General features: G+C 43.1%; 1 protein-coding gene across 7 annotated transcripts in view; it reads left to right on the top strand.

The window, feature by feature from the left end:
* RAD51AP1 (RAD51 associated protein 1) overlaps positions 1-12,958 on the top strand; it is a 31,740-nt gene extending 18,782 nt beyond the window's left edge. The window contains exons 6-9 of one of the 7 annotated variants that reach the window (XR_014792522.1): positions 2,419-2,535; positions 3,980-4,038; positions 11,273-11,449; positions 12,013-12,951. Coding sequence is in view for 3 of the 7 variants with exons in the window: in XM_084860011.1 (XP_084716137.1) it covers positions 2,419-2,535; positions 12,013-12,128 (233 nt within the window). In the remaining 4 variants the exon portion in view is untranslated. Of the gene's footprint in view, positions 1-775; positions 2,536-3,979; positions 4,039-11,272; positions 11,450-12,012 lie in introns of all 7 variants that reach the window. The other 6 variants (XR_014792523.1, XM_084860012.1, XR_014792524.1 and 3 more) reach the window with 6 other exon arrangements.
* Positions 12,959-13,265: the final 307 nt, after the last annotated feature.

Consider the following 13,265-nt stretch of genomic DNA (forward strand, 5'->3'; position numbering starts at 1 on the left):
TAGTGCTGGCACATGGTGGTTCAACTTTTTTATTTTTAACTTATTTTTTAGACAATTTAGACAAAAAAAAATAAAAATGTGGCTACATTGATTTGAATATATCAATTTCAATGCATACACATGGTGTGTGTGTGTGTGTGTGTGTGTGAGAGAGAGAGAGAGAGAGAGAGAGAGAAAGTACAGCTTTCTAAGAACTATACATAAAGTTCAACAAAGCTGACCAAATACCCAAATAAGTATCAATTCCCAGGTGGTGTCTATACACTATCCGTTTAAATGTTGGAAGTGTTGTAAGGTCTTCAATTCATTGCATTATAGGAGGTGAACGTTTATCCTTCCAATGTTGTAATATCAGTGTTTTAGCTGTCAGAAGGACACAGAGAATCCATTTGAGCTCACCATATCTTAACTTCCAGGAAGCAGGTAGATAATTTAAAAGAGCGTGTACATCAGTAAATATTAAGGAGTGTTCCAGTACAAAATTTATCCATATAACGATCGCCTCTCAGAAACAGGCAACTACTGGGCATTGCCAAAAACATATGCTTAAAAGAAGCATTAGCTGTGTTACACCTCCAACAATTAGCTGATGTAGACCAACCCTTATTAAAGAGACATTGCAGTGTCCAGTAGATACAAAACAAAAGTTTTTGCTGAATAAGATGCAACTTAAAAAAAAAACAACTTTCAAAACTTATTACTGAAACTTTATGCCATTGCTTAATACCCAAGTGTCCCTGCCCACTTTCACCGCTGACCTTCACATCATCTCTAGCTTCAGCTGAAGAATCAGAGGGTGATTCCAGCTTCAGTGAAGATGATTATGATGAATTTGTTGTGAAGAAGAACACTAAAGTAAATACGAAGGAAGGAAGTTTCATGTCAGTACAAAAAAGAAAATGAAGCCTTCCAACTCACAAAGGAATGTGATGGCTAAGCAGATTCAGTCCTTTCCTGAGTGCTGTTACAGTGTCAAGCTTTCCTACATCTGGTTTTCAGAGAATTCTAGCAGTCTGATATCTGTAACGTTACTTGTATTGAGCCTAAGTGATATTTTCACTTTGTACCCTCTGATTTTAGTGCTGTGTGAAAGAGTGATAACTTCCCATTATCATGCTTTCCTCAAATTTAGTTTATTGTTTAACCAAAAGGTCATAATATCATAAACTGTCAAACTGGGGTAAATAAGGAAGACCTACTTCAGGGGTAGGCAATCTTTTGAGCCTGTGGGCACATTGGAAATTTGAGAAACTGTCCTGGGCACACCCATGAAATGACTGCCCTGGGTGGCATGGCTAGTCACAAAGCTGCAAAATTTAGAGGATCCCACTTTGCTCTGAAGCAGTCCCAGCTGCCAGTAAGAAAATATAAATAAAAATTGGGAGGAGTAGCATCTCTGTGGGCACCAAGGAAGATGTCTGGAGGTGCAGTGATGCCTATGGGCACCACGTTGCCTAGCCCTAATTCAAATGATGTGGTTACAATCTCAATATCAAGACATTTTTCTTCAATTTTTGAGCAGATACAGTCCATTTTGCTATTCGACATAAAAGAAAACTATGTTTCCATTCTCTCTTCCAGTCTCCACGCATATTGATGGTTTTACAGGGATTTATACACTGCCCTTTAACAAGGCTGGCAGGGGCATGCTGAGAGTTGTAGGACTTCTTGTGTTTGAACATGCATAGGATGGTGCTGTAAGACTGGTAAAGTGGGTACTCACTGTCTGGCAGGAGAGCTGCTGTTATCTTTCTCCCCAGCTTCTTAATTTATTTGATTTTCATTTCTCCCCAGCCTCTTAATTAGTTGATTTACTGAACACCAAAAGAAGCAGGCTAGTAATGTTTTACTTGTGCGTTTTTTTAAAATTGAAGACTGGTAAATATTGTTGTGTACTGATTTTAAAGTCTGGTTTATGTTGTAGCAAGAATAGCTTTCAATCAGACATGCGTTATTTTAAAATCTAGCTTTTGCTTTGCGGGGACAGGGTACAAGTGGTTTTAGTTCAGTAGCCATTTAGTTTATCCGATGTTAGTATTGGCAGAGGTAATGAATATGCTTTTGATGACAGTTATATTGCACTACAATCCTGAGGAAGTTACTTGATCATAAGTCCTACTGAAATCGATGGAACTTAGGTGAACCATTGGCCCTCCAGTGCCTCTCTTGTTTTCATTGGAGCTGAGATTTAAATTCCTACTGAAATGTTTAAGTGTGGAGACTTGCTGGAATAAAACTTACTTTGTTTGTCTATTGAAGGAAATGTTAGAGGAGTGTTTTGGTTTTGCAATAGCTGTCAACTTCATCTGCTAGTTTAAAAACAGACTCCTGTATTTCTCAAATATAGAGTCTATTTGATATCATCATTAGAGGTTTTTTCCCCAAGTTATTTTTTCTGTCTTTCAACCATGTGACTAGTTCAAGCAAAATCTCAGCCAATTTTGCAGAATGCATCAAATTCTTCAGAACCAACTGGAAAGCCTTTAAAAACATCAAGCCCTTCAGCAGCCAACAAACCCAACCGGATACCACCAGGTATTTTAATTACTGCTGCCGTGCTTCCTTGGATGACTTGGAGGGGCAAGGAGTTTCCTCTCTCTGGCTCTGTTCCTCCTGGATGACAAACTTGCTGTCAGCTGCCCAGAAACTAGCACAATTTGTCAAACTAATAAAAGCAAAGTGTGTGTAAGCCTGGTCCTTTGTCTGGATCATGGAGTGTCTCCGTAAGATTCCCAGGAAGGAAAACAGCTGAGACTTTTGGAAATTAACACAGAAAATTAGTTTAGTAAATTGTAATAAGATATGCACAGTCACAGTCAAGTTACTGAAGACTACCTCAGGAGGGAGAAAGAGTGTCAGTGAGTTGAGGCATTGCTACTGCATACCAGCAGAGAGAGAGAGAAGGTAGAGCAAAGATGAGAAGGAGAGAGAAGGTAAGCTGGAAGATCAGGCAGGGGGAGCAAGTGAAAGCAGGGGAGATGTCCTCTCCTGGAGTCTGCTGAGGCAGACAAATGGAGAGGAGGGGAGATGGACTCCCTAGTGGCAGGATAAATCCAAGCAACAGGGATACCAGGTGTTCCCAGGCTGAGGTAGAGTTTTGGGAGCAGGCTTGCGGGATGCAGAGGTGCAAGGTCTGACAAATTTGTCCTTGCTTAGGGATTTTATGAAATGGGATTTTTGTATTTAGCTTGATCATGGATCAGCATTGAACATATCCCATTCCATTTCCCAAGAACAAAGTGTCACCAGAAAATGCAGGTTCAGTTCTGGTATGGTCACACAGAAACATATTTATACATGACTCTGAGATGAGGCATGTCTTTTCATCTTTTACTTGACAATCTCAAGCAATTTTTACATGAATATAGAACATGATAAGAGGCCACATACAAAAAATACCAAGTTGCTATTACAAGAAAACACATTTCAAAAAGCTTTCTAAGAATTGTTTCAGGAGCATGCCTTTCTTTCAAAAGATTAAAATGTCTTACCCATAGGGCACTTCTGAGATGTAGCAAAAAGAGTAGAGCAGTCAAGATGAGGACAGGTGTCTTCGCCCTAAGATCTGTCTACTTTGCTTCTTAAATTATTTTTTTATGAACTACTTACGTGATGTTTCTCAAAGAATGGAACTGAAGCTCAGCACTCTTTAACTATTAACTATTCCCCCCACCCCCCAAATTCCCAGCTATGATTTGGGAGTACATATTTATTTTATATCTTTGTCAGCACTGCTACGCAACACATTTCCTTACATTCTCTAACAGGATAGTTAATTTTAACTTCCATTTGCATTCTCTTCTGTAGTTTCTGTTGTCTTGGCCTAGCTTAACCCTGAAGTGTTTTTCAGTTCTAGTCACTTCCCAAATATTTCATGCCATCTTTACTCATTTATGTCACAAGCAGAACAATAGTATACAAAAGCAGTCATTCTTCGGTCTCCTTATCTGAAGCATATCTCACTTTTCCCGACTTTTAGGTGAGAAATGGTTCACCCTTGTTTTCCCCCATGTCATCTTAATGATAACAGGCTCAGAGGTCAGTGAAAAGTTACAGCATGTCAGAGTGAATGCTGATACAAACTTAATATGAGAATTTCAGATGCTCCTTTATGAAAGTTGTAGAGACCAATATATATTATGCAGGTTGATGCAGAAGCCTTGTAAGATGCTTAGACCAGAGTGCAAAGACATCTGGAGCAAATATTTGTCACAAGCTGGTGGCTTCTAGGAGTAAGTCAGGCAGAATGCCTACGGGACTGCTCTTGGAAAGAATGCAAAAATCTAGAAAAATGCATCTGGCAGTCCCAGACTGAAGCAGGGTTTTCACTGGGCCAAAACATGGGTTAAGACACAATATGATCATCTGGCTCGGAGTTTCGACAGAGAGCTGTAGGCAATCTGGATCCCAGCAAGACTAGTCTCCAAAAGCACACTCAAGTCAGGGGTCCAAAAGCAATTATGTTATTCGAAGACAAAAATAGGTATGTACTGGCAGAAGGTCATGAAAGGACACAGCTTTGTTAGTATTGTCAATGTACAAGTGGTAGGGTGTTGCCCTGATTACATTAGGATGCAAGGGAGATCAGCTTTGGTACATTCAAGAGTTCCAGGGTACCTAAGGGTTAGGATATTCTTGTTTCCATTTCAACGCAGGATGTGTGGTCAGTACAACATTCTTGTCCTTTGACAATGATGAAATGAAAGTGTGGGGACAAAATACAGATGATCTGACAACATGATAGAAATATCCCTACCTTTATGGTGCAGAAATTCATAGAATCATAGAATTGGAAGGGGCCATTTAGGCCATCTAGCCCAACTCCCTGCTCAGTGCATGGATCCAGTTTAAAGCATCCCTGACATATAGTCCAGTCTTCACTGGAATATCTGCAGTGGCGGAGAGTCCACTACCTCCCTAAGCAGTTGGTTCCATTGTCTGACCATTCTGATGGTTAGAAATTTTTTCCTGATGTTCAGCCAAAATAGGCCTTCCTGTAATGTAAGCCCATTATTTCATGACCTACAGTCTTGGATGACAGAGAAAGGGTTGCAGCCCTTTTCTGTATGACAAGCCTTTATGTACATGAAAAGTGCTATCGTATCCTATCTTACTGTTCTCAAGGTTAAACATACCAAGTTTCTTCAATCTTTCTTCATAGGATTAGTTTTTAGTCCCCTGACCATCATTGTTTTCTTTCTCTGAACTCGTTACGATCCATAAAATGTGTCCAGAATCTGACACGGTATTTGAGGTGAGGTCTGACCAATGCAGAGTTGTTGTTGTTGTTGTTCAGTCGTTCAGTCGTGTCCGACTCTTCGTGACCCCATGGACCATAGCACGCCAGGCCTTCCTGTCCTGCGCTCTCTCCCGGAGTGTGCTCAAGTTCATATTCATTGCATCGGTGATGCTATCTAGCCATCTCATCCTCTGCCGTCCCCTTCTCCTTTTGCCTTCAGTCTTTCCCAGCATCAGGGTCTTCTCCAAAGAGTTTTCTCTTCGCATTAGGTGGCCAAAATATTTCAGCTTCAGAATCTGTCCTTCCAATGAGCACTCAGGGTTGATTTCCTTTAGGATTGACTGATTTGACCTCCTTGCAGTCCAGGGGACTCGTAAGAGTCTTCTCCAGCACCACAGTTCAAAAGCATCCATTCTTCGGCGCTCAGCCTTCCTTATAGTCCAGCTCTCACAGCCATACATTACTACTGGGAAAACCATAGCTTTGATTAGACGGACCTTTGTCGGCAAGGTGATGTCTCTGCTTCTTACTATGCTGTCTAGGTTTGCCATAGCTTTCCTCCCAAGGAGCAAGCGTCTTTTAATTTCATGGCTACAGTCACCGTCTGCAGTGATCTTGGAGCCCAAGAAAGTAAAATCTGTCACTGCTTCCATTTCTTCCCCTTCTATATGCCAGGAAGTGATGGGGCCAGATGCCATGATCTTCGTTTTTTTAATGTTGAGTTTCAAACCAGCTTTTGCACACTCCTCTTTCACCCTCAACAAGAGGCTCTTTAGATCCTCTTCGCTTTCTGCCATTAGGGTGGTATCGTCTGCATATCGGAGGTTGTTGATAATTCTCCCAGCAATCTTAATTCCGACCTGTGATTCATCCAACCCGGCGTTTCTCATGATGTACTCTGCATATAAGTTAAATAAGCAGGGCAACAATATGCAGCCTTGTCGTACTCCATTCCCAATTTTGAACCACTCGGTTGTTCCATGTCTGGTTCTTACTGTTGCTTCTTGACCCTCGTACAGGTTTCTCAGGAGACAGGTAAGGTGGCCTGGTACTCCCATCACTTTAAGAATTTGCCACAGTTTGTTGTGATCACATAGTTGACTAATATTGAGCTTGTGATCCACTAGAACTCCAACATCCTTTCACAAGCACTATTGTAAAGCCAAGAACCCCCCTTGTTATACCTGTGCATTTGATTTCTCTTTCCTAAATGAAGAATTTTGCGCTTGTCTCTGTTGAATTTCTTTCCCTTTTTTTCTGCCCAGTTTTTTAACTGATCAAGGTCATTTTGAATTTTGTTTGTCTTCTTAGCTATCCCACCCAATTTTGTGTCATCTGAAAATTTGATAAGCATTCCCCTCACCTCTTCCTCCAAGTCATTAATAACAATCTTGAAGAGGACAGGGCTCATGATTGAACCCTGCGACACTCCAGTTGATACCTCCCCCCAGTTAGATGAGCAATCTTTGACTAAAGTTCTCCTGCCAACTATGGATGCACCTAGTAGTAGCCTACACTTCATTAGCTTGCTAATCAGAATATCATGAGGTGCTTTGTCAAATGCCTTACTGAAGACAAGATATATTATGTCCATAGCATTTATATGAACTACTAAGGAAGTAACCTGCTCAAAAACTGAAATAAGATTAGTCTGGCAGGACATGACAAATCCTGCTGGCTTCCAGAGATTACTGCATTACTGTCTAGGTGCCTATAGATCAAGTGCTTTCATTTACCTTCCTCTGTTCCTCTGGTACTTCACCCATGCGCCAAGATTTTTAAAAGAGAACAGATAGAGGTTCCATGAGTCCATCCACTAGCTCCTTCAACACCCTAGGATCTGACCGGGGACCTGAACTCATTTAAGGTTCTTCAATATTACTTGAACATCTCTTTTTCAACTCAAGCTGTTTGTCACACATGCCAGATTGGACACAGAGGGCAGTATCCAATGGGGCACTTATGCCCCCGTCGATTCTTTTGTGTCCCGCCAATTCCATTGCGCAAGCAGCCCCTGCTGCTCGTGCAATGGCAGTTTAGCGCTTCTGGGGGGCAACCCGAAGGAAACACAAACGCTAGGTTCTGGAAGGGGCAGGTCTGTGGAGCTCCCTTATGTTGAGCTCCGCTGACCTGCCCCCTTCCAGAAGTGAGCATTTCTGCTCATTGCAGGTTGCCTCCCAGAAGTGCTAAATCACTGCTGAGCAAGCAGTAGGAGCTGCTTGCACCATGGAATGGGCAGAGCAGGTCACACATGGATCGGCAGCATTGCATTCTGCCCAGAGTTTCATGTGCGAGACATCTGAGCCAGAATACGAGTGGAGCAGTTCCATCTTTTCTTTGTCACCTATCAGCAGTTGGCCATCGTTGCTGAGCAGCTGGTGGTGAGTGGATCTTGAAGAAGGGGAACATCAACCCCCCCTTGATCCATGGTCTCCATCAGGATGGCAACAAGCAGTGAGCGTTAAGAGAGCTTTTATTGATGGGTTGCCTTCCCTGGCAGTCCCCTTAAAATGATAACACAAAAGGGATGTGCTCTCCATAAAGAGTAACAGAACGGCCTGTGATCTTCAAGGAATGGATCGTCTCCTCCCTGGAAACTAGTCCTCATGCAGTGTGCTAGCGGACAAGGGCTCTGCCCTAAGCCCAGAGCTGCCCACTCCTTTGCAGACCATTCCTCTGGCTACGTTGCCTGTAATATGCCATCCACCTTCTCTAATGCCCAATAGCTGAGCTGCTGTGCCGCTCAGTTGGTCCTGCCACGCTAGGGTTAACAACAGGAGATTGGAAAGTCTCTCTCTCCCCCAAGGGAGCAGCGTCGCCAGTGAGAGTCACCCTAAACCGGTCTAGCGTTAACTCCGCCCTGTTTGGGTGTTCCCCCTCCCTCCCTGGCATGTATACCTTTTCCTTGTCTTTCCCAAGTTGCTTCTGCTTTCCAGCCCCTTATTTGCCTTTCTTTCTGGCTGTCCTGGCTTGCTTCCTCTGCCGTTCATGTTCGATTTCACTTACCCTGCAACCCCCTTCATCCTTGCTCTCCTGTCTTCCATTTATCCTCCTCGCCTCTCTCCCGTTCTCTGCTGCTGATGCCCCACTTCAGGTAATGCTCATTTGGGCTGATGGGCCCTGCTGCAGATGCGCAACGGCTGATGACACCCTGTGTTTGAACCATTGCCAACTGCAGCTGTGCTGTCCTGGCCCTTCGCGTTGACATGAGTGCTTCAGTATGTGCAGGGAGAACCAGCGATGCCCTGAATGACTTGTGAGGCATTTGGTAAGAGGTGGTGAGCCCTGCTGATCTCTCACTCTGGTCTACCATTGTTTTTTGTCCTCCTTTTACTTTGAACATACCTGATGAAGAATTTTTTGTTATGACTAGCATACCTAGTCAACCACAGTTCATTCTGAGTTCTAACCTTTGTAACATAGGATCATAGAATAGTAGGGTTGGAAGGGGCTACAAGACCATCGAGTCCAACACCCCCCTCAAGGCAGGAGTCCAAGTCAGAGCATCCCTGACAGATGGCTGTCCAGCCTTGTCTTGAATGCCTCCAGTGTGGGAGAGCTTTGCTGAAGTCGAGGTATATGATGTCCACAGCATTCCCACAGTCCACAAGGGAGGTGACCTGATCCAAAAAATGAGATCAGATTCATCTGGCAGGATTTGTTCTTGACAAATCCATGTTGGCTTTGAGTAATCACTGCATTGTTTTCAAGGTGCTTACAGATGGATTGCTTTATGATCTGCTCCAGAATTTTCCCAGGGATTGATGTCAGACTGACTGGTCTGTAGTTCCCAGGTTCCTCCTTTTTACCCTTTTTGAAGATAGGGACAAGATTAGCCCTCCTCCAGTCATCTGGCACTTCCCCCGTCCTCCATGATTTCTCAAAGATAATAGGCAGTGGCTCTTGAGAGTTGTTCTGCCAGTTCCTTTATTACTGTAGGATGCAGTTCATCTGGCCCTGGAGATATGAACTCATTCAAAGTAATTAGGTATTCCTTGACCATATGCCTATGAATCTCAAGCTGCAATCCTGCCCCTTCAGCCTGTACTTCGCCTTTGCCAGGGGAGCCATAGACCCTCTTTTGGGAGAAAGTAGGAATTGAGCACTTCTGCCTTTTCTTTGTCATCCGTTATCATTTTGCCATCCTTATTTAATAGCTGAACAACCAGTTCTTTCCTCTGTCTTTGACTATGCACGTAGCTGAAGAAAGCTTTTTTGTTGCTTATAGCATCCCTCGCTAACCTCAGCTCGTTCTCATCTTTAGCCTTCCTGATGCCATCCCTGCAATTCTGTGCTACCTGCCTGTACTCTTCCTTTGTCGCTTGGCCTTCTGTCCACTTCCTGTATGTGTCCTTTTTTGTTTTGAGGTCATCTCCAAACTTGTTGTGAAGCCACATTGGCTTCTTCTGTTGTTGCCACCTTTTCTTCTTGTTGGAATTGTTTGTAATTGTGCCTTCAGAATTTCCTTTTTTAAAAACTCTCACCCATCTTGGACTCCTTTCCTTGTTAGAGTCGCTTGCCATGGGATCTTACTGATCCCTTCTGAGTTTTTTAAAATCGTGTTTCCTAAAATCCAGGGTACGCGTTTGGCTACACTCGGCTTTTGCTTCCCTTAGAACCAAGAACTCAAGTATAACATAGTCGCTTTCCCTCAGAGTTCCTGTAACTGCTCCTTTGTCCACTAAGTCATCTCTGTTGGTTAGGATCAAGTCAAGGATAGCCGATCCTCCAGTTCCTTCCTCTACTTTCTGTAGGAGGAAGTTATCCACCACACAAGTCAGGAATTTCCTGGAGGGGCCATGTTTTGCAGAATTTGTCTCCCAACAAATATCGGGGAAATTGGAGTCCCCCATTACTGTTACATCATGCTTCCTTAAAACATTGGCTATTTGCTTTTCAAAAGTTTCATCCTCGTCTTCTCCTTGATTGGGTGGCTGGTAGTAGACTCCGACCACCAGGTGCCTTTTATTCTTTGCTCCATTTTTTTTTAACCCAGATGCTCTCGATAGGGCTACCAAGCTCCTCCTCCTGTATTTCTGTGCAGAGATATGTATTTTTCACATACAGTGCAACCCCACCTCCCTGTCTGTTCCTCCTATTCTTTTGAACAAGTTATATCCTTCAATTGCTGTATTCCAATCATGAGAGTCATCCCACCAAGTCTCAGTTATACCTATCAAGTCATAATTTCCCTCTCGTATTAAGAGTTCAAGTCCGTTCTGTTTGTTTCCCATACTCTGGACATTAGTATATAGACATCTGGCTTTCTTCCTACATGTTTGTGAAGACTATTATTGGGTGCTATTAGAGGTGTTCTCTCCATTGCGGTGCATGAGCCTTCGTCCATTGTTACCCCCAATTTTACGTCTCCCTTCCCTGTAGCATTCAGTTTAAAGCCCTCCTGATGAAGTTCTTCATGCTGTGGCCAAACACATTCTTCCCAGCCTTTGTGAGGTGCAACCCGTCCCTTGCCTGCAGTCCATCTTCCAGGAAGTATAGCCTGTGGTCCCAGAATCCACATCTCTGTCATAGGCACCACCTTCGTAGCCAGTCATTCACCCGAAGTATTTTTCTTTCCCTTTCTATCCCACTTCTGACTACTGGAAGGATGGATGAGAAAACAATCTGGGCCCCAAAGTTCTTGAGTTTCCTTCCCAAACTTCAAGGTCTGATGTGATTTCTTCGTAGCTCCACTTGGCAGTATCATTTGTTCCCACATGGATGAGAAGAAAGGGATACCTGTCAGTGGGCTTTATGAGTGCAGGCAACCCTTCAGAACACCGTGTCTGCAATTCCAGGCTACCTGCCTGTACATTTCCTTATTGACCTGTCCCTCCTTCCACCTCATATATGTGTGCTTCTTGATTTTCAGATCATCGCTAAGGTTTTTGTGTAGCGTCATTGGGTTTTTCTGTTGTCTTCCATGCCCCGCCCCACCCCCAGACAGGGTCCCCAAGACAGGCATGCCCTCTTCTCTTCATCCCTTACCTTTGATCCTGTCTTAATTTTTTTTTCTGTCCTGACTTGCTGCAGGAACTTGGATCTGTACTTTTCTCACCAGTACTGACTTCCTTGTGGCCTCTAAACAACCCTCTTTGGCAGCTACAGCTCCTCTGACAGTTGCCAAGGGCTAACGAGCACTAAGTGGAGCACTTCAGAGAGTGAACGGCTTGAAGTGCTTAGCTCATCAGTGCTGAAGGAGCTGTCAAGGTCAGGAAAATAGAAGAGACCACAAACAGCGTAGCAGAGTTCAGACACAGAAGGGTAGTAGGTAAAGTAAGGAGGTGGATGGAGGGTATTAGTGAAAGTGGCTGGGGAAGAGAGAATAGAGTGACAGAGAAAATGGGGGCGAGGAAAGAATGGGGTGACAGGGAAAATGGGGAGAGTATCTGTGTCTGTTCAATATGTTTGGGATTATGTGTATATTTAGTGTGTGGGGGAGATACTGTGGGAGGGGGGCTTGAAGTGGGAAAAAACGTAGCTCTGCCAACTTTGGGTTTTGGTCCTGCCAGCACTGGTACGCAGCCCACAACAGGTTTCCATGCAGGCAGCGTGGCCCTTGCACCATAAAAGGTTCCCCACCCCTGCCCTACAGATACGGAATGAGTTTAAAGAAAAGCGTGTGCTGGAGATTAGCTTGTATCTTATGTGAAGCAGCATGCAGAGTCCTAACTAAAACTTAAGTTTATCACTGGGGTGTAATGATGTGTAAATGAGAGATTGATAAACAGACCAGCATCTTTCTTAATACACCTTTTCAACAATCTTTTTAGTTGCATCTGGAAGCAATACCAACCAAGTGGGAAGCGACCCTGTGAAATCACCCACTCAAGGTCTCAGACTTGGCCTCTCCAGGTTGGCAAAAGTGAAACCCCTGCACCAAGTTTAGCCAGCACCTGAGAGTGCCTGTGATGGCTTTGGAGAGTTCCAAGTTGAAATTAAAGGACTAAGGTGCGGTGGAGAAACTATTCTAGTTATTTAAAAACAGGAAATTTATTGTTGGCAAGAAACGTATTCCGAAGTGGAAGAAGGTGTTGCATTTTTAAAAATGTCTATGCTGTAAGGTATGAGCTACTCAAACTTAAAATAATCCCCAGTAATAATGTTGATGCTGTGATCCCTCCCTCAGACATTGAAATGTTCAGATCTTTGGCAAATCCATCCCATTTGTATAGGCATGTAGTGGCTTGACACCAAGAGTGTTACCATCAAGTGTTGTCCAGCCCAGTTACCTCAGATCCTGTGGTGTCCATCTAGAGCAGGAATAGGCAACTTGGTGCCCTCTAGATGTCTTGGACTGCACCTCCCATAATCCCTGGTCATTGGCTATGCTGGCTGGGGAGTTGTAGTCCAAAACATCTGGATGGCGCTAGGTTGCCTATCCCTGAGCTAGGGGCGACATTTTTAAACATAAAGATTTAATGTACCATGGCAGAGTTTATTTGTGTAATTTGGATATTTAGTTAAAAGCAATCTTGAAATTCCACTTGATAGTGTTTTCTATCAAAAGAAAGAGGCTATCATTTTCATAAGCTTATACTGTTGTTTCCCCAACCCAAATTAGCACATTATTCCTCAGTTCTTTATAAGAACTATTATCTGAAGAACTATTATCTGATTATTGTATTTAGGTTTGAGTTTTAATGATAAATGTATATTATGTATCACCGTGATTTTTTTAGAAAGTAAAATAAAATATTTTTAGAAATGGCAAATGTTACTTGTGTAAGCTGTTTCCCTCCTTGGTAACCTTCCTTGGTTCACAGTGCTGATTCGTTGAAAACACAAAGCAACTGGTTCAGCTAGTTTTCCCTCAAAGAAAAGTGGTTACTTCAATACTGCAGTTTTACAGTGGTGTTACAGCACATAGTAGTTCACATAGAGTTCGCTAACTTGTGAGTAAAATGAACTCTGGATTAGAATTTACATATAGTTTTTCCCTAGTTTTGATGGGGAGTACAAAAAGTTGCATTGTAGTTGAATCAAGGAATTAGACTGAAGCTACCAAAACTACAACAAATCTACT

This window comes from Heloderma suspectum, chromosome 5 (assembly GCF_057233095.1).
Source record: "Heloderma suspectum isolate Gila_16-S chromosome 5, 16-S_ref, whole genome shotgun sequence".
Classification (NCBI taxonomy): domain Eukaryota; kingdom Metazoa; phylum Chordata; class Lepidosauria; order Squamata; family Helodermatidae; genus Heloderma; species Heloderma suspectum.